At 39.1% G+C, this 23,764-nt stretch overlaps 2 protein-coding genes and 1 pseudogene across 2 annotated transcripts in view; 2 read left to right on the top strand and 1 right to left on the bottom strand.

The window, feature by feature from the left end:
- The first annotated feature begins 3,944 nt into the window (after positions 1-3,944).
- Positions 3,945-6,022, top strand: ZBTB6 (zinc finger and BTB domain containing 6). Its single transcript, XM_065879482.1, has one exon. It carries the CDS (start codon positions 3,958-3,960, stop codon positions 5,227-5,229), a length of 1,272 nt encoding a protein of 423 aa, XP_065735554.1. The 5' UTR covers positions 3,945-3,957; the 3' UTR covers positions 5,230-6,022.
- A 1,447-nt stretch (positions 6,023-7,469) lies between these two features.
- Positions 7,470-8,856, bottom strand: LOC136125130 (liprin-alpha-1 pseudogene; annotated as a pseudogene).
- Positions 8,857-20,103: 11,247 nt separating this feature from the next.
- The window catches only part of RC3H2 (ring finger and CCCH-type domains 2), a 38,969-nt gene continuing 35,308 nt past the window's right edge, over positions 20,104-23,764 (top strand). Inside the window, exons 1-2 of the mRNA XM_065878589.1 lie at positions 20,104-20,334; positions 22,840-22,957. Of these exons, the coding sequence (XP_065734661.1) occupies positions 20,104-20,334; positions 22,840-22,957 (349 nt within the window). The remainder of the gene's footprint in view (positions 20,335-22,839; positions 22,958-23,764) is intronic.

The following is a 23,764-nucleotide window of genomic DNA, read 5'->3' as shown; positions in this document are numbered from 1 at the left end:
CAAAGTAGATAAGTAACTAAATATGAGCTACAGTCTCCTCACTTCTCACTGTCCCTTGGCTTAAAAAGATTTAGTACATGATCAAGAATACCTTTATAAAAAGTTCCTAGTTTGTGCTTCCCCTCTGTGAATCACTGTTTGCTTTCTGAGACATCCTGGATTTTGCAAATAAAACATCACAGAAGGATTTATTTTTGTAAGTTAATTATTTTTTGGTTAGGATGAATATTACATTTTTCCTAAGCAAGTGACTGATTTGCTAGGTGTTGATTAGGAAGGGCAAGAACAAGTAAGAATAATGTGAGAAGGATCCAAATGTGAAACTGATTTTGTCTTGAAACAGTGTTTATTTAGTTTCCATCAGGATTTTCTGTTTTTGTTTCTGAGCTATGAGAGTCCATGTACAGATAAACCAAAAATTAGTTTTAACTTGAGTAGTCAGAGGGAGTTCTTAAAGTTGTTATAATTTGATGCATTTATATGTGAATCTGATTTGAAGTATGATTTCTACCTTTTGTTAAAAGATTTTAAATGAGAATAAAATTGAGTGATAAGACTAACAGGTATCTATGCCTAATGTCACTCATTATATGGTCTAATGATGCTGCCTAGCATTCTGGTTTTTATATGTTCCAGCCAAAGAGTACCAATTCTATGCAACAGTGAGACACTAACATGTTAACTGATGTTTCACTATTTTCTCTGAACATCATTTTATCACAGGGAAATTTCAAGTTGGAGTGTTTCCTCTGCTTACATTCATGTCCTGTTTTTGTTACTGGTTTGAAGACTAAAAGGCATGGGTTCAAATAAGATTGGTCTCTTTGGTTGGAGACTATTCCTGGATTCATTCAGACATTCAAAAGACATTTATTGAACACCTACTATTGCCAGGCACTATGCTAGATACTGAGGATATGAAGGTAAGATTGCTATGGTCCCTGCCCTCACAGAGCTTACAATCTCATGTAGTCTTAGTGAGATAAGGTGTCAATTTGGTTTTATCCTAGGAAGAATAAAGAAAACTGCCTTGCTTTCTTTGATCACTTTAAATTAGCATCTTGATGGTTTTGTATCACTAAATCTTCTAGTTCTCACCTTTTTCAACTGCAAACTACTGACATGGTTTACAGTGTCTTCCATTTCTTGGCTGGAGAGGTGTTCTGTTTCTGTGAGACATTTTCTTAATTTTGGTGGTACTTGACTTTTCTCTTTCTTTGTTTATACATGTTTCTTAGATTGTATTGCAAAGTGGTCAAGTTACTGATATCAAATATGTTTTACAGGGGAAAGTCGTATTCTTGTAGAGGAGGAAGATTTTTTAAAACCTTAGACATTCAGCATTTGTATTTTATGGATCCCCAGGATAACTAAAAAGGAGAGAGGGCTCTCTTTACCATAGTTTGGTTTTTAAAAAATTACTGTGTCACAGTTATTTATTTATTATTTAATTTTAAAGGCAAACTCCAAACTGAAGTGGCTCTGAGGTAAATCAGATGTGGTTTTAATTTGTTTTAGTTTCCTTATTAGAAGGTCTATAAATGGAGGGTGACCATTGTCACTACTTCTAAGATATTATCCTAAACAAACAACCCAGAACATTTTATTTCAGCTGGTGAATAGCTGTTCTAAATCTGTTGTATGTTAGACATACTGTGAACTACCTCTTCACTTATTATGGGGAAGTTTCCTTAATAAAAGTTTGACAATTAAAGCTCTGGTGTCAGTGGTTTATTTTCTCTCTCCCCTCCTGCTTCCCTTTCCAATTGCTTGAATTTGAATGCAGGAATGCTTTCTTCACTCTTATTCTCGAAAAGACATTAATCAAGCACGCTGAGCTTGGCTTCAGAAGCAAATCTGGGCTAACCAGAAATTGTTACTAGGGTCAGTTACTTCCTCCCGTGCTATTGACTGAGGGGATGGAGCAACTGCTTTTAAGAATTAGCTGAGACATTCCTTCATTTGGCAAATCCTTGATGCCTACTAAGTTCTAGACTTCGGGAATGCAAGGAGCAATAAGTCACTGTCCTAAATACCTCTGCCTAGGTGGGACACAGATTTCAATACAGGTACGATAATTGCCGTCACGAAGGCAGCCAAAGGGTTTACTGGTTCCCAATTGGGAGCCAAGTAATTCACGGGCAGTTCAGGATGGCTTCAGGGATGATGTGATTTATGAACGATGGATGAATGGGATTTTGAAGGATGAGTGGTAGGAGGGATAGGGCATGTTGGAGGAACAGCCGGGCCAACGGTTGAGATAGAAGGCCTGGGTTTGCCAAGGAAGTGACAGGGGTAGGGGCGTGGGGAGGAAGCGATAGGTTGAGCGGTGAGGTGGGATCCAGATCCTGATGGGGCATTAGCTAGGCAATCTCGAGTACTGATCGCGATGGCACTCTCCTCTCCTTACCTCCGCCACCTTTTAAATTGTATATTTCAGGGTAAGCAGAGGACCTGGCCCCTAATAATCCGGGAGGGCCTCCCAGGGGCCCCGGTGCTGGGTACTCTGACAGACGCGCTGTACCCCAACTTCACAACCCGTCTGCTATTCGGATGTTGAAGAGAGCTCACGGAGGGAACCGGCTTGAGTACCGAAAGTGGGCCAGGAGAGATGGGACTTGCCATAATTCGGGGGCTTTTCTGTTATTCCAGGCGTGGGGGGAGTAAGGGAGACTGTCCCAGGATGTCCTTCCGGGACGCCCAGCGGGCCCCAGTAAAGAATGAAGCTAGTTGACACCGGATGTGTTTCCTCCCGGGCTGACCCCACCTTCCGGCCTGGGCCGCCGCTGCAGTGGAAAGCTCGGCTCTGGTTTCTGAGTCGGTGAGTGAGCGCGTGGGAAACTCCGGCAGGTGGGGAAGCCGGAGGAGGAGGCGGAGGAGGAGGAGGGCAGCAGCGCGGCGCGGCCCGGGAGTGGCTGGAGGGGTGCTGCAGGCACCTGGCCGTCAGGACCTTGGTCCTGGCAGGCTTGGCTCGGGAAGACCTATGTGGCGAACTGGAGGATCTTCCAGGCCACCTGTGGTCCGGATTCAGTTCAACAGGTATTCCCGAAGCTGCCCCTGCTCTGTGCCTGCCCCTGTGCTCGCTGCAGGAACTCAGATGAGCCAGGCTCCTTTTCGTGGTGTTCTGAGAGCAACTGACTCTGTCCGGGAGACGGGTGGATAAATCTTACTTGATTTGAGCCTTCAGCCCAATCACTAGCTGAAAGCGCGAATGTAGCATGTGCAGAGGTGTAATTGGGTCTTCTTGTCTGGCCAGTGGTGAAAATCTAAATATCAAAGAAGCTTCAGTGTAAAAGATAGAGGAAAGGTAAAGCCATAACGTTGGTGAAGGCCAAATAATGAAAGATCTTGTATTTGCTAAGAAGGTTATGCTGTCCTGGAGGTAGAGGAGAGCAATGGAGGATTTAAAGCAGAAGAGTAAAATAGAATTTTTTAAAAAGTTTTAAAAGATGTTAATCTGGTGGCACTTAGGAGGGTAGTTTGGAATGTAGGAGAGTGTGGTATCAAGGAGACTGCATTGGTCCAGGTGAACAGAAGGAAGACCTGCGGTAGTGATGAGGCGTAGGAAGTTTGGAGATTACATTAAGGTTTCTAATTTGGGAAACTGAGTTAAGTCCACTTAGTAGTGGGCATTAACAATGTCCTTGACCACAAGGCACATACCGTTTAGTCGAGGAGAAAGACATAGAAACTGTTGAGTACAATTCAACGTAATAAGTTCTGTAACAAAAGTATGAAAAATGTACCACAAGAGCATAGAGAAATGCGTTTTATTTTTCTGGGTCTTGAGATGGTTATATAGGGGTTCACTCTTAGCGCCCAGATTAGAATTTGAGTTGTCTTTTACCCAGTTTAGGTTTAGGATTTTTTAATTGTTTGTTTTTACTATCACAGTGTAGGAAAGCATCCCCGATCCTTACATCAATGTTTATGTTTTATTTTGCTTAGATTGTGACCATGGCTGCTGAGTCTGATGTTCTGCACTTCCAGTTTGAACAGCAAGGAGATGTAGTCTTGCAGAAAATGAATCTCTTGAGACAGCAGAATTTATTTTGTGATGTGTCAATTTATATTAATGACACTGAGTTCCAGGGGCACAAGGTGATCTTAGCTGCTTGCTCCACTTTTATGAGAGATCAGTTTTTACTCACGCAGTCAAAACATGTCAGAATCACCATCTTGCAGAGTGCCGAAGTTGGCAGAAAATTGTTGCTCTCTTGCTACACTGGAGCACTTGAAGTTAAAAGGAAAGAGCTTTTGAAATACTTGACTGCTGCTAGTTACCTTCAGATGGTTCACATTGTGGAAAAGTGCACAGAAGCTTTGTCAAAATATCTGGAAATTGATCTTACTATGAAAAATAACAATCAACATGCTGACCTGTGTCAATCCTCTGATCCAGATGTTAAGAATGAAGAAGAAAATTCAGATAAAGACTGTGAGATCATTGAAATTTCAGAGGATAGTCCTGTAAACATAGATTTCCATGTTAAAGAAGAAAGCAATGCTTTACAGTCTGCAGTAGAGAGCTTGACATCAGAAAGAAAGGAAATGAAGTCACCAGAGCTGTCTTCAGTAGACATAGGTTTTAAAGACAATGAAATTCGTATCCTCCATGTGGAATCTATCGGTACTGGGGGTGTAGAAAATGGGACGTTATCACAGCCTTGTACCTCTTCAAAAGCAAGCATGTATTTCTCGGAAACACAGCATTCACTGATCAATTCTACAGTTGAGAGCAGAGTGGCAGAAGTTCCTGGGAATCAAGATCAGGGCTTATTTTGTGAGAATACTGAAGGAAGTCATGGTACAGTGAATGAGATTCAGAATCTAGAGGATGCTTTTTCCCTGAGGCACCAGTGCCCCCGGTGCCCTCGGGGGTTTCTTCACGTTGAAAACTATCTGCGCCACCTTAAGATGCATAAACTGTTCTTGTGCTTACAGTGTGGGAAAACGTTTACACAAAAGAAAAATCTCAACCGGCACATTCGAGGGCACATGGGCATACGGCCCTTTCAGTGTACTGTATGCCTGAAGACATTTACTGCTAAAAGCACACTTCAAGACCACTTGAACATACACAGTGGGGATCGGCCATACAAATGCCACTGTTGTGACATGGATTTCAAGCACAAATCTGCTCTCAAAAAGCACTTAACCTCTGTCCATGGCAGAAGCAGTGGCGAAAAACTACCCAGGCATGATCTGGAAAGGCAAAATCGACTATAATTAGAATAACACCTTGCTATGTAAGCCTTACATCATCCTGTTAGGCAAGTCTTTCTATAGAAATGCAGCGTTTGTAATATTGCATTTCCAACCCTATCTTTGGGTCTTATTTTTGGTCTACCTACACAAGTTATTCTTTCTGAACTTGTACTACCAGTTCCAAAGTGTGGGAGACATGTTAAAGCTGAGAGGATGCTGTCTCATCACATACATTATATATAAGTCCCAGTGGTTTACCTAGAGAAATAGTGTTCCTCTTAAATATTCTTGATTCTAGTGACAGAGGACCAGCATTATTTCCAGATTCTGATTTTGAGTCTCTAGGTAATTGATATAAGTGTAAAATCCAACCATACCATAACTTCAATAAATTAGGATAATAGGAAGAGAAAATAAATTTTAAAACATGCTATTACCCATTATTAGTGATTTTAAAAACAGGACTGGTGAATTTTTTTTTAACCAACTCTATTGGATTCTAAACTAAACACCAAGGTATCTATTGTTTTAAACCATAAAGGAACACGATTCAAATTCATTTGGAAGTAGCAGACTTTCCTTATACATAAGCTAATATTCCTTACAATAATATTTCCATGAGTTGTTAGTATACATATTTTAGAAATGATTAATTGGGTCTAGGTTTCTTGATTTTATTTAATACGGTTACATTTAATAATTTTGTGGCCTGTAGAATTATACCATTGGCATGAAGCTCTAAGATATTTTTTCTGTTTCCTTTTTGAAATTTATTTTATTTGTTGGTTAACGTACAGTAAAATTGACCTTTGTTTTTGGTGTACAGTTCTATGAATTTTTACATATGTACAGATTTATGCAACCACCACTGCAATTAGGATACAGAACATTCCATCCCCCTCCAAAACTCCTTTATGCTTCCCCTTTGTAGTCAGCTCCTCATCCTAGCACTAAACCCAGGCAACAGTTCTCCATCACTATAATTTTGCCTTTTCTGAAATATCATAAATGGAACCTTATAGTATGTTCCTCTTTATTAAAAAAAATTATTATTTCTTTCTTTCTTTTGGCTGCACTGGGTCTTAGTTCCAGCACACGGGATCTTTTAGTTGCGGCATGCGGACTTCTTGGTTGCAGCATGCATGTGGGATCTAGTTCCCTGACCAGGGATCGAACCCAGGCCCCTTGCATTAGGAGCACGGAGTCTTACCCACTGGACTACCAGGGAAATCTGTAGCATGTTCCCTTTTGTTATGCTTTTTTCACTCAGCAAAATGCCTTTGAGACTCATCCATGTTTCTGTGTGTGTCAGTAGTTCATTCCTTTTTCTGTCTTGAATTGGCAATATATATTAGTTTTCTTACTGTCACTAGATGAGCAGTTTAAATATGGGTAGCTATTAGTATCCTCTTAATAAGTTTTTTCATTTACATTAATGCAATTTTTATAACCCTCCCTAGAGTTTTCTTTTTTCATTTTTCCTGAAGTGTTCTATTTGCCTTTTCCCCCTCAGTTTTATGAGATGTACTTGACATACATCACTTTATGAGCTTAAGGTGTATAGCATAATGTTCTGACTTACGTATATTAAAATACTTAGTGCAATAAATTTAGTAAGGATCCATCATCTCATAGAGATACAATAAAAAGAGAAAGCAAAAAAAACATTTTATTTTTCTTTTTATGAGGATATTGACTGAAAAAAATGCACAATGCTAGAGTTGCTGTAAGGACACTAAAGATTAAGTGGTCATGGAGGTAGAAGGGGCAGAGGATCCATCACACCCCACTGCACCCTCTGGACTTCCTGTTAGGTGAGAATTATATACCTCCTACTTCTTTTAGTCACTGTTTTCCAGTCACTCATAAATAAAAATTGTCTGCACAGGGAGCACCAGGGCCAGGGCAAGGGGAGGGTGCTTCCTTGTACCATTAAAATGCTCATTTTAAGTTCCTGTCTTGAACAGGTTTAAGATAAAAGCGTACAGTTCTGTGGGCCACTTACGTTTCCTCCTAACAAGTTGAAAACGATTTTAATAAAAAGTTGTTTTTGCCAGCAGGTTTCTCACATGTCGTGCTCACGAGGCTCAAGCAATTCAGTGGTTGGCAACTTGGGTCTCCAAGTGGTCGCTGTCGGGCAGTGGTTGGATATGGGATCATTTGTTTTTTGGAAGTTTACGATTTTTTTCAGCCTGTCCTCCCAATTTGCTGAGTCCCAAGGCATCTTGAGATGAGTTTTCTGTCTCTGCATTACCACCTTATCACGATTCCTTGCCAAGATGTCCAGGTTGGCCCTTTTCTTTCTTGTCAGACAAGGAACTGATATAGGACTTGATGACCTTCTTCCTGGGGGCTTTGGGCAGCGAGTCCTGGCTGCTGCTGCTACTGCTGGGGTTGCTCACGGGGCCATCCTGCAAACCTTTTGAGTTGTGCACATCCCTGGTGTTCTCGGGGCTGGCTGTGTGCAGCACCCCCTTGTGCATCTGGTCCAGCCGAAGGGACAGCGGGGAGGAGGGGGCCGAGGTTCCACATTTTATGGTCATCTTGTCATCTTGTACCGCTTCTCGGGAAGCTGGTGGCCCGGAAGTCTCCTCACTCAGCCCTGGCAGCCAGCCTTTCTGGGGGTGCAGCCACACCACGCTGCTGCTGAAGGAGCCTGCAGGCCCATCTGCCATGGGGAACCTGACATCTGGGACACTGCCCAAGTGGGGTCGGCCTTGGTGATGGAGCTCCTCTCAGCCTTGTCTGGTCCAGTTAAGCTCTCAGGGCTTCCAGGTTTAGTCTTAGCTGATCCTTACCATGTTGCATTTCTTCTAACTGCATTTTTGCATTCTCAACTTCTAGTAGGAGAGACTTCTTTGCTAGAGTAGCTGTTCTCTCTTTAAGATGAAGCTGAAGCCTCTTGTTAGATTCTGAAAGAAGCTTGTCAACAGTGTCCGATAAACATTTATTATGTTCTTCATTTTCTCTCTGCCTCGCCTTGGAGAGTGCAGCCACACTCTGGGCCAGCTCTGCCTCCACCTTGGGGAGCACCTCTGCTATCTGCAGGGTCTGCTGCAGCTCCTGCTGTGCCAGCTACAGGCGTTCTTGCAACTGGCAGTTTTTAGCCTCAGTTTCACGGACATCTCCTTTCAATTTCGTGTTCATTTCCTCAGATTTAATGAGGTCTTCTCTGGCCGTGTACAGATTTCCTCCAGCTCTGTAACCTGAGAGGGCTGCCAGGCGCTCCTTCATCTGGCTCTGCTCTCTTGACTGCTTGTCTCTGATTTCCCCAGAGCTCGATCAATTTAGCAAGGTCTTCCTCATGAAGATCTTCCTTAGAGAAGACCTATAGGTCTCCCCCATCACGTCCCTGTACAAGGCCCTCTGAGCAGGGTCCAGGTATTCCCACTCTTCCTGAGTGAATTTTATGGCCACCTCCTCAAAGGTCAACCGTTCCTGAGAAAGAGTGATCCCAGACTCCAGTTCTTTCCTCTTCCAGGCATCTTCCTTAGGCTGTTGAAGCCAATCTTGAAAGTTTCAAAGGTACTGTTTAATGCTTGGAATCAGCATACCCTCTTCCTGTGCCACAACCATGCACACATGGGCGACCTCACTACGTGGAATAGACTGCTGCCGACAGTCACAGGAGGGATTCTGCACAGTCATCTCCCACACAGAGACCAAAAGGTGAGGTTTCCCACACTTTGCTTCAGATCACGCTCGCCCAGGAGTTCCCTGGTGGCCTAGTGGTTAGGATTCTGGGCTCTCGCTGCTGTGGCCTAGGTTCAGTCCCTGGTCAGGGAACCGAGATCCTGCAGGCAAATAAACTTTCCAATATATAAGAAGAGAAGAAGAATGCACTCAGGCCTGGAATAAATCTGACCAGTAATGGCCACATCCGGATTTACTTGGGGCGGAGGGCCAGGTGCTGGGATTTTAGGTCCCTAGAGAGTCCCACACCAACAGGAAGGGTAGCAGGGTACGGCACAGCACAAATTTACCCTAGAAAGAAGCCCTCCCTAGAGTTTTATTCTGTATTTCCAGAAATGTGCCAAAAGCAAAACCATGACTGTGTAGTTATTTAACTGAGAGCAATATTTCAAATTGTGTTATGAGCCATTGCTCTCTAATATCCCTGTCCACATATAACACAAAACTTTTTGTTGTTATAACAAGATTAAAATATAGTGCGGGGAAAATCATATTTTCTAAAACACAGGAACTATTTGTAAAGAAGCCTGACTGGATACATCTTATTTCAAGATGTTCTGTTCCTCCTCTACTCACCTCAGCTTTATTTAGAATTTCTGCTACGTTTAGTTTCTGTGGAAGCCCTTCCACATTTTAAAATGTAATATACTTTGTACCATTTAATGAATTTTGTGATGAATCACATGTTGATTGTTATAAGTGTTAAATATCTTTTTTGTGATACTTCTGTGAAAAATATGTTCTTTATAGATTTTTAACTCTGGGAGAGATTTTAAGTAATCCAGCTCTAGTATTAGATAAGAAAAACAACTTCATAGTTCCCAGGTCACTAGTTAGTGACATTGGGTAGGTCACCTCTCCGTGAGCTTTTCTTAAATTTATATGTAAAATAACAGCTTTGATCTTGATAATTTGTAAGGTCATTTCCAGGTCTAAAATTCTATGATTTTATATTTAAATCTTCCTGAGTTTCTAAGAACAGAGGGAAAAGCAAGTGAGGAGAGTTTTGTGTCTTTATGAATGTTGCTATTTAGTACTCCATTGGAGACAGAACTTTTCTAAATTAAAGAGTGTTTTTCTTCCACTGGAGAATTTGATAGCACAGCGCTCAATTTTCTTTCCCATTTGACCTATGATTGGCCATTTGTAGGCATGAGAACACTTCCCTTTCAGAAATAGTTTGTGATTGAAGTACTTTCCTTGTTTTTGCTTCCTAGGATGAAATTTTGTGGGGGAGGGATGGAAATGGGAGGGGAGAGTAAAAGAATAGTAATAAACTATTTCTTTTAGAAATTGGTATCTATCTTTGATGTTTGAAAAAATTATGGTTGTACTATGTTTATGCTTTATGTGTGCCTTGTAAGATTCTCGTGAAATTTTTTGTAAGCACTTTGAGATTTTTGCTTAGGGGGAAGGGGTGTTTTGTGAAAGTGATGGTTGTTATTTATTATTATTTATTCCTGTTCGGTAGCACAGAGGGATCTCAAATCATTCCTAGGAGAGTGTCTGTTTGCATGATGTTTCTAAACAATTTCAGGAAAATGAAATCTTTTTTTAAAATGCAGGTATGGCAAAGTAAAGTGTTGAATTTATTCACTGAAAACATTCACTTTTAGTTCTCTGTGTTTCTGATATGATGGGAAAAATATGCAGCATGTTTTGGTTCAGCCTCTTCATTTACTGGATTTATGTATAAAGGATCTTGGAAAGACAGTTGTTACTTTGGTGTAAGAGAAAATCCTTGCCATTTTTCCCTGGATGTAACTGTCCTATATGTTTACATAAGAAATAATAAAGTGGAGATGGGAATGGAGAGTTTTGTCTTTTGTCTAATCTGTGAATTTTAAAGGAAACTATTTTTCCTGGCTATTCATTTAATCATTCATTCAACAAATATTTACAGAGTCTTTACAATATATACCTGTATTAGAAGTTAGGTAGACAGACAAAAATCCCTACTCTCAAGAAACTTGTGTTGTACTGGAGCGAGACAGACAGTAAGCAAGTAAAACCAATGTACTGTCAGATTTTGAAAACGGAGTTGGAGAAAATAAAGCAGGGAGGGAAGGAGAACTGGAATTAAAATTTTAAGTGTGATCAGGTCACCTTTGAAAAATCTTATCACGTTATCACATACCACTGTCCAGTAGAATGGAAAAAAGATATGTATATATCCATCGCTATCTAGTTGAATGGAAAACAGTGAACCAAATGAATCATTGTTGGGAACCTTTCTATTGGGTTGGCATATATTTCATAAAGAGAAGTGACTGAAAGGGATAAAAATGCATGTAAGAAAATCTTTGATGTGGCCTATGAATATTTTTTTTAAAAACACTGATGTTTTCCTGCCATCTGGGTAGTAATAACCATATGTATATATATATATTTAAACTCATTATAGTTTATAAACTACTTTTCCATATGTCTTCTAATTTGTGGTGGGTTTACTTCCATAAACGCTTTTGTTGGACATCTGGTTTCACATTGGAAAGTGACTTGTTGAATTAAAATTCATGGCCATTTTCTTAACCTGTGTTTTTCAGTATCTCATCAGTAACAGAGTACATAGTATCTGCCTTTTAGGATTATTTTGATGAGCATGTGAAACAAAATAGTAAAATTAAAAATTTTATTACATAACTCAGGACCTGGCACGTAATATAGTCCACTAATGTATTTCCCTGATCCCTCTTCCCAGCCTGCTTCTTCATCTATAAAAACAATAAATTCTACCTTGCAATTTACTATGAAAAGAAATCCTTCAACAAATATTTATTGAGATATTGACGCCAGAATTTGTGACTGAATTTTTATCCCTGCCATCTTCTGAAGAGCCCAGAATTCTCTCTTTAACAAAGAGATAAGGCGTTAGTGCCAGGCAAACAAATTTTTTTTTAAATAAAATAGGGAGATTGCTTGGCCCCTATGTGGAGAGACTGAGGGAACCTGTCAGCATTTAATTATGGGAGAGTGAGTACAATATAATACAGATGCCTCAGATTATGCTCAATCCAGACCACGCCTTCCACAGTGGGAGTCAGACACTGGCTCAAACCAGTGTCTAGGAGGCTGGCTCGAGGCGCATATGAATGTACAGGGAGTTTCCCATCAAGCTCTTCGGCTTGTCCAGGCCTCCTAACAGCACCTCCCACAGTGCTCCAGAGCTCCCTAGTCACGTGAAGGGGTGGGTCTGTAGACCCGAGGAAAACTGATGCGCAGTCCAGAGGGCGGGGGCTACTACGCTTCCCTTCCACCTCCCCAGCTCCCGGTCAGGCGTGATCTCGCGTGAGGTGGGGAGTATCTTCTCGCGAGAACTAGGTCGGAATCCCTCCAGGCCCGCCTCCTCGGTGAGGAGGAGGAGAAGGAGAAGGAGGCGGAGGCGGAGGGAGGAGGAAGCCCCGTCGCGGCCTCCGCCGCCGCCAACGGGGCTGTCCCTGTACCTCCCGATGGAGTTTGAGGCCGTGAAGCCGCCGCCGAGCTCTGCCCCGGCGAGACGAGGCGCCTCCGTCGCCGAGCCGCGCGGTCGCGGGGCTCCCGGGAGCGGCCCTTAGCGACCCCGCCCGGTCCCCCTCAGGTAGGGCGGGGGCGGGCACGATGCGGCTCGGGGCCAGCCTGGGTCCCAGGTCCCCGGCGGTCGGGCGGGTGACCGGTCTTAGCCCGGGGTCTGTGCGTTGTCGTCGCCGGTGCCCCGAGGGTAGGAAACCGAGGGCCTTACCTGACACCCGGACCGGGCCCGGAGTCTCGGGCCGGAGGAGGCCCCTCGCCCCGGTAGGGCTTTTTCAGTACCGAGCGCCCGGCGCTAATGGCCACCTCCGGTCGACACCGGCCGAGGGGACGCTTCTGCCCCTAAGGAACCCATGCAAGCAAAGACCAGGCTTCCCTCTCCCTTTTCTATAGCAGTTAGTAAGAGTGGGGTTGGAGGAGGTCCTCGAAACCAAGTCCTCTCCTGGCTTTTCGGCTTTCTGCCCTGGGGCTTCCCGAGATCCTAAAGCAGGAATGGTGGAGGCGATCTGAGTGGTAAATAGGGACCATGGCTAAACAATGCCCTGGGAGGGCTTAACCTCCTGGGAGGGAGAGGGCCGGACCAGAGTGGTTGCACAGTGGTTGTGACGGAGCAATGGCGTTGAAACAGCCAGGGAATTCTGCTATGGTTTTCTTTCCCTCCTTCATTTTTCCTTCTTGGGGAAGCCTCTTAAGGAGACTCTTCCACCATCTTAGAAGAATGGTAGAAAGCATCTTTGTTTCTCAGAAGCAGCTCTACTTTTCTCTGTTCTTAGCTTTCAGGAAGGAAGAAGATGGGGGTAGCTGTCATTTCCATCCTTGGAATCACAGAACAGTTTAAGATACCGGCAGATAGAACCTTGACATCAAAATAGCCTCAAGTAATCACTGAGATAAAGTAGATCTAATTTCATGATTCCCACCCTCTTTTTTTTTTTTTTTAAAGAACTACCTAGTTCCCTTTTAATTCCTACTCTCCCCTTAGCTAGGCCCCTTCTTTTTAATTCCTACTTTCCTCCCACCACCTGTGTTAGAATGACTTTGTATCCTAAATAAAGTGCTTGAGTAATCTTTTTTCTATTTTTGTATTAGTCAAACTTTTAAGTTCCAATAGGAACTTTTGATTAACTTGAGAAAGTTAATGTTGCTACACTAAATTGATATAATTATACCCAAAAGCAAAGAAAGAAGTATTTTAGTTAGCTTTGTGCAGCCTGTTTATAGTTAAACATAAAAATTTAGTTGTGGCTTCTCGAAACATTAAGAAGACTTCATGGATTCTTTTATCTGTCTAAAAAGCTGCACCACTGTTCTAACATAACATCCCTTTCTTATGTTGTTTACTTCCACATTCAGTTCTTGAAGAAATCGAGGCCATTACATCCTGTCAAAGACCATCTTTCAATATTGCTGTTTTTGTTGATTTGGAGATTGATGTTTTCCAAATTTTTAGAGTTTGGAAAATAGCTAGAAAGACAAAATGTTAAACATACATTCCAGACATGTTTAGAAAAAGCAGATGTTAATAATTCAAATTGGCGCCTATTTGAGGATTTAATTGCAGTCGTGTTCATTAGTGGATTCTTTGAGTTACTCCTGATCTGTTATTACTGTGGGGTCAACCTGACATTTAAGAAGACTTATGTTCTTTGTTCATATGTTTTCATTAATTCATTTTCTGCTTTTGTAGTTTGCTGTGTCTTCCAGTTTAAAAAATGTCAAAAAAATTATTTTGGGAGGGAAAGCATTTTTCTTTACACAGAATTTTATATTCAGAAATAGAACTTCCACATTGTATGCAATATCAAATAATGATAAATAAACTTACAATAAGATCTTATTATAATAAGTACTTGTTTATTGTTTTGGTTGGACTGGGTTGAAGTTTCATTTTCTATTGATGCAAAAAGGAAGCATGTAGTAAAATAAAGCCAGCTGAAAATTTAAAATAATGTTTTGCACCTAGTCTCATAAATGTTAAGGTACATCTTTATGATCTTCAGGCTTTTTAGTTTTATGAAAACCTTCCTAAGTGTAGATGTAACTTTAACCTCAAATTCTTAATAAAAATTAGTTTTGAGTATTACTTTATAATTTTAAGTACTCTAGAGTTGCACAGTCCCACACAAGCCGGTAGCCACGTGTGGCAATTGAGCACTTGAAATGCGGCTGGTGTGAATTGAGATGTGCTATAAGTGTAAAATACACACCAGATTTCAAGACTTAGTCCAAAAAAAAAAGAATTAAAAATATAATTTTTTATATTGATTACATGTTGAAATGATATTTTGGATAAATTGGGTTAAATAAATTATTATTAAAATTAATTTCACCTGTTTTTCCTTTTTTAATGTGACTCCTAGATATTTTTTTTTTCTTTATTTTTTTTTAATAGATCTTTATTGGAGTATGATTGCTTCACAATACTGGTTAGTTTCTGTTGTACACCACGGTGAATCAGCCATATGCATGCATATGTCCCCATATCCCCTCCCTCTTGAGCCTCCCTCCCAACTACTAGATATTTTAAATTACTTGTAGCTCACATTATATTTCTACTGGACAGTGCAGTTCTAGAGTACTGCTCTTCCAAGAAGTAAATTATCTGAATAGAAGTAGATGCATGAAAACCAAAAATTTCCTGACAGAATGTCTTCTTATAATCAGAATAACCAAAAGACTTTGATAATATGAAGGGTAAATTTATCCAGTGGCCATTATTTGATAGGCAGAAGTGAGTAATTAAGTTCTATCTCAAAAAAAGTATTTTTCAGGTAGTCATCACTAAAGTAGCAAAACTTTATTAGTTATATTAGTTAAAATAGAAAATTATCTCATTACTGTTCTAATAGAAGACATTGAATGTTAAATCTCATTAAAAAACTGAGTTCAACTCCATAGTGGATTTTAGAAGTAAAACTTGGGTCATATATCTTTCATAACATATACTTAAGCATGTATAATAGTCTTTTTTTTTTTTTTTTTGCGGTACGCGGCCCTCTCACTGTTGTGGCCTCTCCCGTTGCGGAGCACAAGCTCTGGACGCGCAGGCTCAGCGGCCATGGCTCACGGGCCCAGCCGCTCTGCGGCATGTGGGATCTTCCCGGACGGGGGCACGAACCCGTGTCCCCTGCATTGGCAGGCGGACTCCCAACCACTGCGCCACCAGGGAAGCCCAATAGTCTTTAACATTGTGATTTAGTTCCCTTTTTCCAGTCCTTTTCATAAGTTTGAATGCTGAGTTTTAGAACTTACAGATAATTTTCATTGGTTTTGTTTGTTAGTTTTATTGGTTAAGGTCTAAATTGTACCTATGTTGCTTTAAATATAATTTTTTAAGTCCAAAACTAATTATTTTTAAGGTTTCTGAATTGAGAAGTACTTTTACAGTCCATTTTGGTAGCTTAAGTTTCTCACATGGGTGAACTAAAATGAAAACAATGTTTTAATTAACAGACCTGAGCCCTAATGTTTACATCTTTATAAAGAGAATTGTGAAATACTGTATTTTTTATTATACAGTAGTAAATGGGTCATAAACCTTACTCTGACATTTTAAAATCATGTTTCATAGTCCTGAACTGAGTGCATAATATCATGGTGGACTAAGAAAATGAAAGTACTTAGGTGATAAGCAGTTTGCCTTTAATAAAGCAATTTCTAATTTGCATCATGTAAGAGGTGTCTATTACTCTTCCTGTTTTATGAGTTAGTACGCATTACAAGGAACTTATAGCCTGAAAAATTACTTGAGTAAAAATCTGTTTAAGGTCTCCTCTCTAATATGGCATTTCTCACTCCTATGCTTTATCTTGTTGTTCTTCAATTTTAGTAACTAGTAAATAAAATGACTTAATACAAATAATTTAATTTGAATGTTTTTCTTAAGTAGTCCCTTTATATATCTAGAGGTATGGGCTTTTTAAGCCATTTTATCTCAGTTTGAGATGTTTTGGGAGTATCTTTAGGATGGATGCTTACTTTACTGTTAAGTATAAATGTTATTAGCAATTTAAAACTTCCATAGTTTCAAGTAAGTTACTATGGCATGTATTAGTATAAACCTGCAAGTTCTACACATCAATATATATTATTAGCTTGCTATGGGTCATTTAGATGCTTTTAAAAAAATAAATTATAGAGACAGTAGGCTATCATTTTTGATAATTATAAAAATATTTTCTAGGTGAACATTTACAGAGTGCCTTTGAAAGGAATGAAAGGTCAGTTTTGTCATCACTAATTAAACCTTTCAGTGTTTCAGACAAAATTTTATTTTGTCTTTATCATAATTGAGGAATCTAGAATTTATCAACAGTGGTACTGAGGAAAAACATTTTAAAAAGTCAAACCGTTTCTGGTATCTTACCAGGAAAGTTCAGTTTGTAATTTTCCTTTCAGAAAGTTAGAATCTGACACATAGCAGGAGAATTTGGCAAATTTTTTTTTCTTTCAAAGGTATTTATTTGATTTCTGCTAGAAATTAAATGTCTCAGCATTAATTATATTAAAACATCTGCTGTTCTTAGACCTAGGAACACATATGAGATATTAAAACTATCAAGTGTATTCCTGAATAATTTGAAACACTTCAAAACTAGTAGGCGAAAATATGAAAGACAGCATTTTTATGTTTGGTTCAAACTGAAATGGCTTTTCTCCCCCCACTGATTAACTTTAACGTAAAGCATTTCAGGATGATCTTGGAAAACTAAGTAAGGAAAGAGTATTTGCTACTAGTTTCCTATTACCCAGTGGCCCATGGTATCCTAACCCACAGAATTAGCATTTCCAAACAGGTGGCCATTAAGAAAAAAATAGATGCAGTGTCTTGTTTTGATAAATATTTTATCAGTTCAAGTTATTAACTAAATTAAGGGCTCTCAGCACTAGATTTAACATGAAATTCATCCTTCCTTAAAGGTCTTTTCCTTGTATAATTCAGCAGCCTAGAAGACTAAACATTAAAAACGTTGAATAGTTTCAAGGAGTGATGCGTTCACCTGCTCAGTGCTCATCTCTGAAGTTCGAAGCAGACTTTTTAAGATTGATGGCATTGACAGATGCGGAAATGTGAAAGTGAAACGTGTAAAATAAACATAGTTTGCGAGATTTTATAAATAAAGATATTAGATACTTTGCATCAGAGCTGTTTGAGGAAAAGTTTGTGTAGGTGCTTTTTACACAAGTTCTGTAATTCATTTTTACCAAGGTATTTTTTAAAACCTTAGTTTTTTTTAACGTAAAAAGCACAATAAAGACTAATAGAATTCCTCATTTGAGTGTGGGGTTATTTGAGAATCAGTTATACACTTTTCTGTCCTGAATCTGATTACATTTTTAAAGATCTAATATCTGTGGCACTAATATATTTGGATTGGTAAACGTTCTTATGAAATAAAGTATTGGCTGATAATTGCCCTAAATACCTAGATTTCTTGTTCACCAGAGAGCATCTGTCAGACTTACATAAGTTTTGAATTGGAAGATGCAGAAAATTTGTGAAATGTAGAGTGTTCAAGTTCGGGATCTAGAGATTTTATTTTATTTTTTATATATATTTTTAAAATTATTTATGTATTTGTTTTTGGCTATGTTGGGTCTTCGTTGCTGTGCGCGGGCTTTTCTCTGGTTGCGGCGAGCGGGGGCTACTCTTCGTTGCGGTGCGTGGGCTTCTCATTGAGATGGCTTCTCATTGCGGAACACAGGCTATAGGCACGCGGGCTTCAGTAGTTGTGGCAAGCTGGCTCTAGAGCGCAGGCTCAGTAGTTGTGGCACACGGGCTTAGTTGCTCCGCAGCATGTGGGATCTTCCTGGACCAGGGCTCGAACCTGTGTCCCCTGTACTGGCAGGTGGATTCTTAACCACTGCGCCACCAAGGAAGTCCCAGGATCTAAAGATTTTAAATTAGAGGTTTTGATACTAAATATTTTATTAAAAATTATGGAATGTTTTAATCTTAGGAATAAGAAAAGAAAAATCAGTCATTTTTTTCCGTGTGCCTTTTAATCATATGCATATATAAAGATAGAAATTTAAACAGTTGACCCTTGAATAATGCTGGGGTTAATCCACATATAATTTATACTTGTCCATCTGCATCCATGGTTCCTCTGCATCTGTGGATTCAATCAGCCATACTCTGTAGTACTGTAGTATTTACTACTGAGAAATATCTGTGTATCTACCAAATTTAAAATGGATGGCTAGTGGGAAGCAGCCGCATAGCACAGGGAGATTAGCACAGGAAGATCAGCTCTGTGCTTTGTGACCACCTAGAGGGGTGGGATAGGGAGGGTGGGAGGGAGGGAGGGAGACGCAGGAGGGAAGAGATACGGGGATATATGTATATGTTATGTATATGTATATGTATAGCTGATTCACTTTGTTATAAAGCAGAAACTAACACACCATTGTAAAGCAATTATACTCCAATAAAGATGTTTAAAAAAAAAGCATTATTAAAAAAAAAAGAAAATTATATGTGTATAAGTGGACCTGGGCAGTTCAAGCCTGCATTATTGAAGTGTCAACTGTATTTTGCTGTTTTTCTGTTTAGAGTTATTAGATAAGAATATTATTTTATTCTTCAACATCTTGCTCATTGGACCTGACAGTTTTTGGTCATATATATCTATATCTATATATATCACTATCTGATATGTTTTGTCAACAGTATTGTAGGGAATTACATTCAAGATTTGTATTTTCTTTTTTTTTTCTTTTACTTTGGCACTGTATTTTAAGGTTAGCATCATTCTTTCATTTATGGACAAATGACTCTATCATTAACAGTCTTCTCTCATACCTTAGTTAGCCTCATAGTCAAGTCCTGACCAGAGATTTCCTCTTTTGTGAAACTGCCAAGGTGAACTATCCTTGACTGACTTGGTCATTCAGGTGGCAAAGCTGTTCCTTCACTCCTGACTCACCGTGATTTTGTTTGGATCAGTATTTCCAGAGTTCACTAAGTCTTAGGTCATATCTTACTATGCTTGGGGGTAGTAGATATCCAAGGGAAACACTTTGTTTTTTTAATTAGCAATTCAAAGTAATTTGTTTTTCTAAAAATGAAATTGTGGGAAGTTAATCTGTTTATTTGATGTGGTCATTAAGAAAAATACATGAAAGCTTTGATGCGCAACTGATATAAATATGTTTAGTCAGAAGGAGCACTATTAGGATATTGTTTCTGCACAAAAACTTTTCAGAAATTTAATTCAGCAAATAGATTTAAAGAAAAAGATGTTCAAAGCATATAGAATTATTCAGAATTGTTTTAGGTTTTGGGCCTCCCTGGTGGCACAGTGGTTGGGAATCCTCCTGCCAATGCAGGGGACATGGATTCGATCCCTGGTCCAGGAAGATCCCACATGCCATGGAGGAACTAAGCCCGTGCGCCACAACTACTGAGCCCACGCCTAGAGCCCGGGCACCGCAGCAAGAGAAGCCACCGCAATGAGAAGCCCTCATGCAGCAATGAAGACCCAACACAGCCATAAATAAATAAATTTATTTAAAAAAAAAATAAGTGTTTTAGGTTTTGAAGCTGTGATGGTTGACTTAAGCAGTTAACTCTTGAAAGGTGAATGATGAATATGTGGTTAATTCTTACTTTTGTCCATTTCCAGCTTACAAAACACTACCGAGCAAAATAATGATCTGCTAGACTGCTAACCCGAGCATCCAGCTTCCACAATGCCTGTGCAGGCAGCTCAATGGACAGAATTTCTGTCCTGTCCAATCTGCTATAATGAATTTGATGAGAATGTGCACAAACCCATCAGTTTAGGTTGTTCACACACTGTTTGCAAGACCTGCTTGAATAAACTTCACCGAAAAGCTTGTCCTTTTGATCAGACTGCCATCAACACAGACATTGATGTGCTTCCTGTCAACTTCGCACTTCTCCAGTTAGTTGGAGCCCAGGTAACCTTTCAGGATTTTACGTGTTTGGTATAAGTAATAATTATAGAACTTTGTTCATTAAGGGGTACAAAGTATGTTTAGGGATATTTGAGACATAAAAAATACTCAGTATACCTGATTTTTATTATTGTATTCCGCAAATGATTTTCTTTAGATAATGTCATAAATCCTTATGCAAAACTGTAAATTGCATATAATTATATACATTTTTGTATTCAGTGTTGTGGTCAGAAGTTATGGTTTTTTTTGTTTTGTTTTGTTTTTGTTTTTTTTGTTTGTTTTTTTGCGGTACGTGGGCCTCTCACTGCTGTGGCCTCTCCTGCCGTGGAGCACAGGCTCCGGACACGCAGGCCCAGCCGCTCCGCGGCACGCAGGATCCTCCCGGACTGCGGCACGAACCTGCATGCCCCGCATCGGCAGGCGGACTCCCAACCACCGCGCCACCAGGGAAGCCCCAAAAGTTACATTTTTAAGTGATTTTGGTGGATAAGAAACATTTTTGTATAAGCATACGTAAATATTTAGTCATTAGGGTGCGTGAAAAGAAATGTAATCAAAGCTTTGGCCAGAAATCAACCATCTATAACCCTTAAGTGGAGGTTTTTTGGTTTTCTTTAAAACTTCACTTGCCTTTTAGGATGATATTATAAATGAGAAAATAGGTCTGTATAGGTATATATACATATATAAGATGTATATATAGAAAACCAATTTCTAGAGTGTCAGTAACAAATTCTGCAGTTTCTGCTTATGCTCGTATGCTATAGAAATAGCATATCTTATTTATCATTTTACTCAATCAGCAAGACCCTAGATTTATCATAATTTTCATATAATGAGGGCCTATTTTGTGTTAGGTATGATAGTAAGCAGTCCACATCTATTATCACTAATTCTTGTCATAGTTCTTCAGGTAGTTATTATCCCCATTTTACAGGTGAGGAAGAAGATGAAATTCTGTACTTCATGTACTACATATTAAAGCAAGAAAGTAAGGATTTTTCTGATTAATCACTTCTTAGAAAATTCAGTGAATTAAAATACTCCATTCCTTTAGTGTTTTGATATTTGAGGTTTTCCTTTTAAAGCACATTTCTTTTCAGTGTTCATAATCCAGTTAGACACTCTGAAATCAAGATGCATCTATTTATCAATAGTGTGTCATAAATTAATTGGCAGTTTTTTCCTTAATGGTGCATAAAACAATGGTGCCTCTTGCAAACAGTGGCATCTTAGATTCAATAAAATACTGTAGATTATTTGTAATAATACTAGCTATCATTTAGCATCTGCTATAGGTCAGGTATTGTGTTTTTTCACTTATAAATGTTCTCTCTGTTGGTCCTTAAATTATCTTGCAGGTCTTTACAATATGACTTCTATTACCTTTTCTATTACATTTTCAGCCTTATCTCCTGCTCTGTCCTCACTCTTTCTGCTTAAGCCACACTGGCCTCCTAACCAATTGTCAGATGTACCAAACTTGTTCCCACCTGAGGGCTTTTTCAGTGACTGTTATTTTGCCTAAGATACTCATTCTCTCTCCTCTTTCAAATCTATATTCAAATGTCATGATTCCCAAGGAAGCCTATCCTGACCACCCCTGCTAAAATTGCAATCCCCCTCCAACACTCTCAAATCCCCCTTATCCTTGCTGTATAATTTTTACTGACCACCTTCTATCATACTATTTATTTATTTATTAAAAAAAAAAATTTATTGGCTGCCTCCTCTTTACTAGAATGTAAGCTACACAAGGGCAAGATGTTTTGCTCACTGATAGATGCCTACTGCCTATAACTGCTTGGCACGTGGTAAGCACTCCATGAATATAAATATTTGTGAATTAAATTGAATTTTCATAATGGCACTGTGAAATAGGGATATTCATCTTCATTTTGCAGATAGAGAAACCATCTTGAGCAGTCCAAACTAGACTTGGGGCAGTTAAATAATTTACTCAAGATCATTTGTAGCAGTTGCAGAGCTGCCCAAGGTTTTACCCAAGTTTTGACCTTTCATTGAGAACAAGGGAGGACAGACCATAAACAATAAATATAATAAGTAAATTATATAGGAAGCAGGTGCCAAGTGCTTAGGGGAAAAAAGTTCTTGCCTTTTTTTGCTACTTTTTATTTTGAAATACTTTTTTTAATTGCGAAAAACAGTACACAGAGAACCTGTTAACTTTCTGCAGCTTCCCCTAATGTTAACATTTTTCAAAGTTATAGCATAGTTATCATCCCTGAGGAATAACATTGATACATTGTACAATTAACTACCTCCTTTTTTCCTCTCATTAATTCACCCAGCCCATGCTATTAAGTATGATATCCTTGGTTCTTGGAAAGCAGATTGGCTAGGTGTTTGGCTTTAATTTCACTTAAACTACTTTGATTGTCTGTGTATTAGAAGTTTATACTCACCAAGATTATTATCAAATATAAAATTAACAATTGCATGAACTGGATGAATGTATTTCTTCAATTTTTCTTTGTTTTTTAGGTACCAGATCATCAATCAGTAAAGTTAAGTAATTTAGGTGAGAACAAACACTATGAGGTTGCAAAGAAATGTGTTGAGGATTTGGCACTCTACTTAAAACCACTAAGTGGAGGTAAAGGTAAGTTCATAAAAAAGTACTTTTATGGGTGAGTAGGACTTGGTAATACATTAATTTTGGAAGACTTGATGTTGATACCCTATTAAATAATTTTGAGTTTTGATAAATGAGTTTGCTTAAAGGGATCATGGAAATCTTTTTGATTGAGAACATTATACTATTTTCTAGAGATAATATTGTTATTAATTTAAGAATTCATCAGACATACTACATATTGAGATTTATACAATGTTTATATTCACTGATTAAACTAATGGTGCTATAGCAGAATATTAGTTTTAATGAATCCTACTAAGACAATTTCATGTATTCATTCAGTCATTTATTAAATTTTATGGAGCACTTACAGTTAACTTACATAACTTACAGGTTAGGGTCTTCATGGAGCCCACAGTCTATTGGGGAGATAAGCATATAAGCTCAGTAAGCTAAGTGCTGAGACAGAAATGGAATTCTCTTCTGTAGGTACGTAGCAGGTCATAGATGTAATAAAAAGTTGTTGAGTGAGTGAATTAATCAGGTATTTCTTTTGTATCTGCTCTGTGCTTTCCACTGTTGGATATTTTGGACACTGGCTTCCTTGAGAAACTTATCTTATCTACCTCATTCATTCATTGAGCAGATACTTAAAGAGCATGTCCTAAGTACCAGGCACTATGTTATAAATGATAATTGCTGTGGAAAGAAAACAGTATAGTTAAACGAATCAGAAATGTCAGAGTGAGGGGAAAAGGGTGGGTTGCAATTTTAAACAAGGTGATTAGTGTAGACCTTGTTAAGATGGTAGCTTTCAAACTTGAGATGAAA

This window comes from Phocoena phocoena, chromosome 6 (genome assembly GCF_963924675.1).
Source record: "Phocoena phocoena chromosome 6, mPhoPho1.1, whole genome shotgun sequence".
In the NCBI taxonomy this organism is placed as follows: domain Eukaryota; kingdom Metazoa; phylum Chordata; class Mammalia; order Artiodactyla; family Phocoenidae; genus Phocoena; species Phocoena phocoena.
The sequence above is the reverse complement of the archived record's forward strand: the minus strand, read 5'-3'. Positions and strand labels throughout refer to the sequence as shown.

Coding starts and splice junctions, on each gene's coding strand:
- ZBTB6 (XM_065879482.1), top strand. CDS start 3,958: ATGGCTGCTGAGTCTGATGTTCTGCACTTCCAGTTTGAACAGCAAGGA.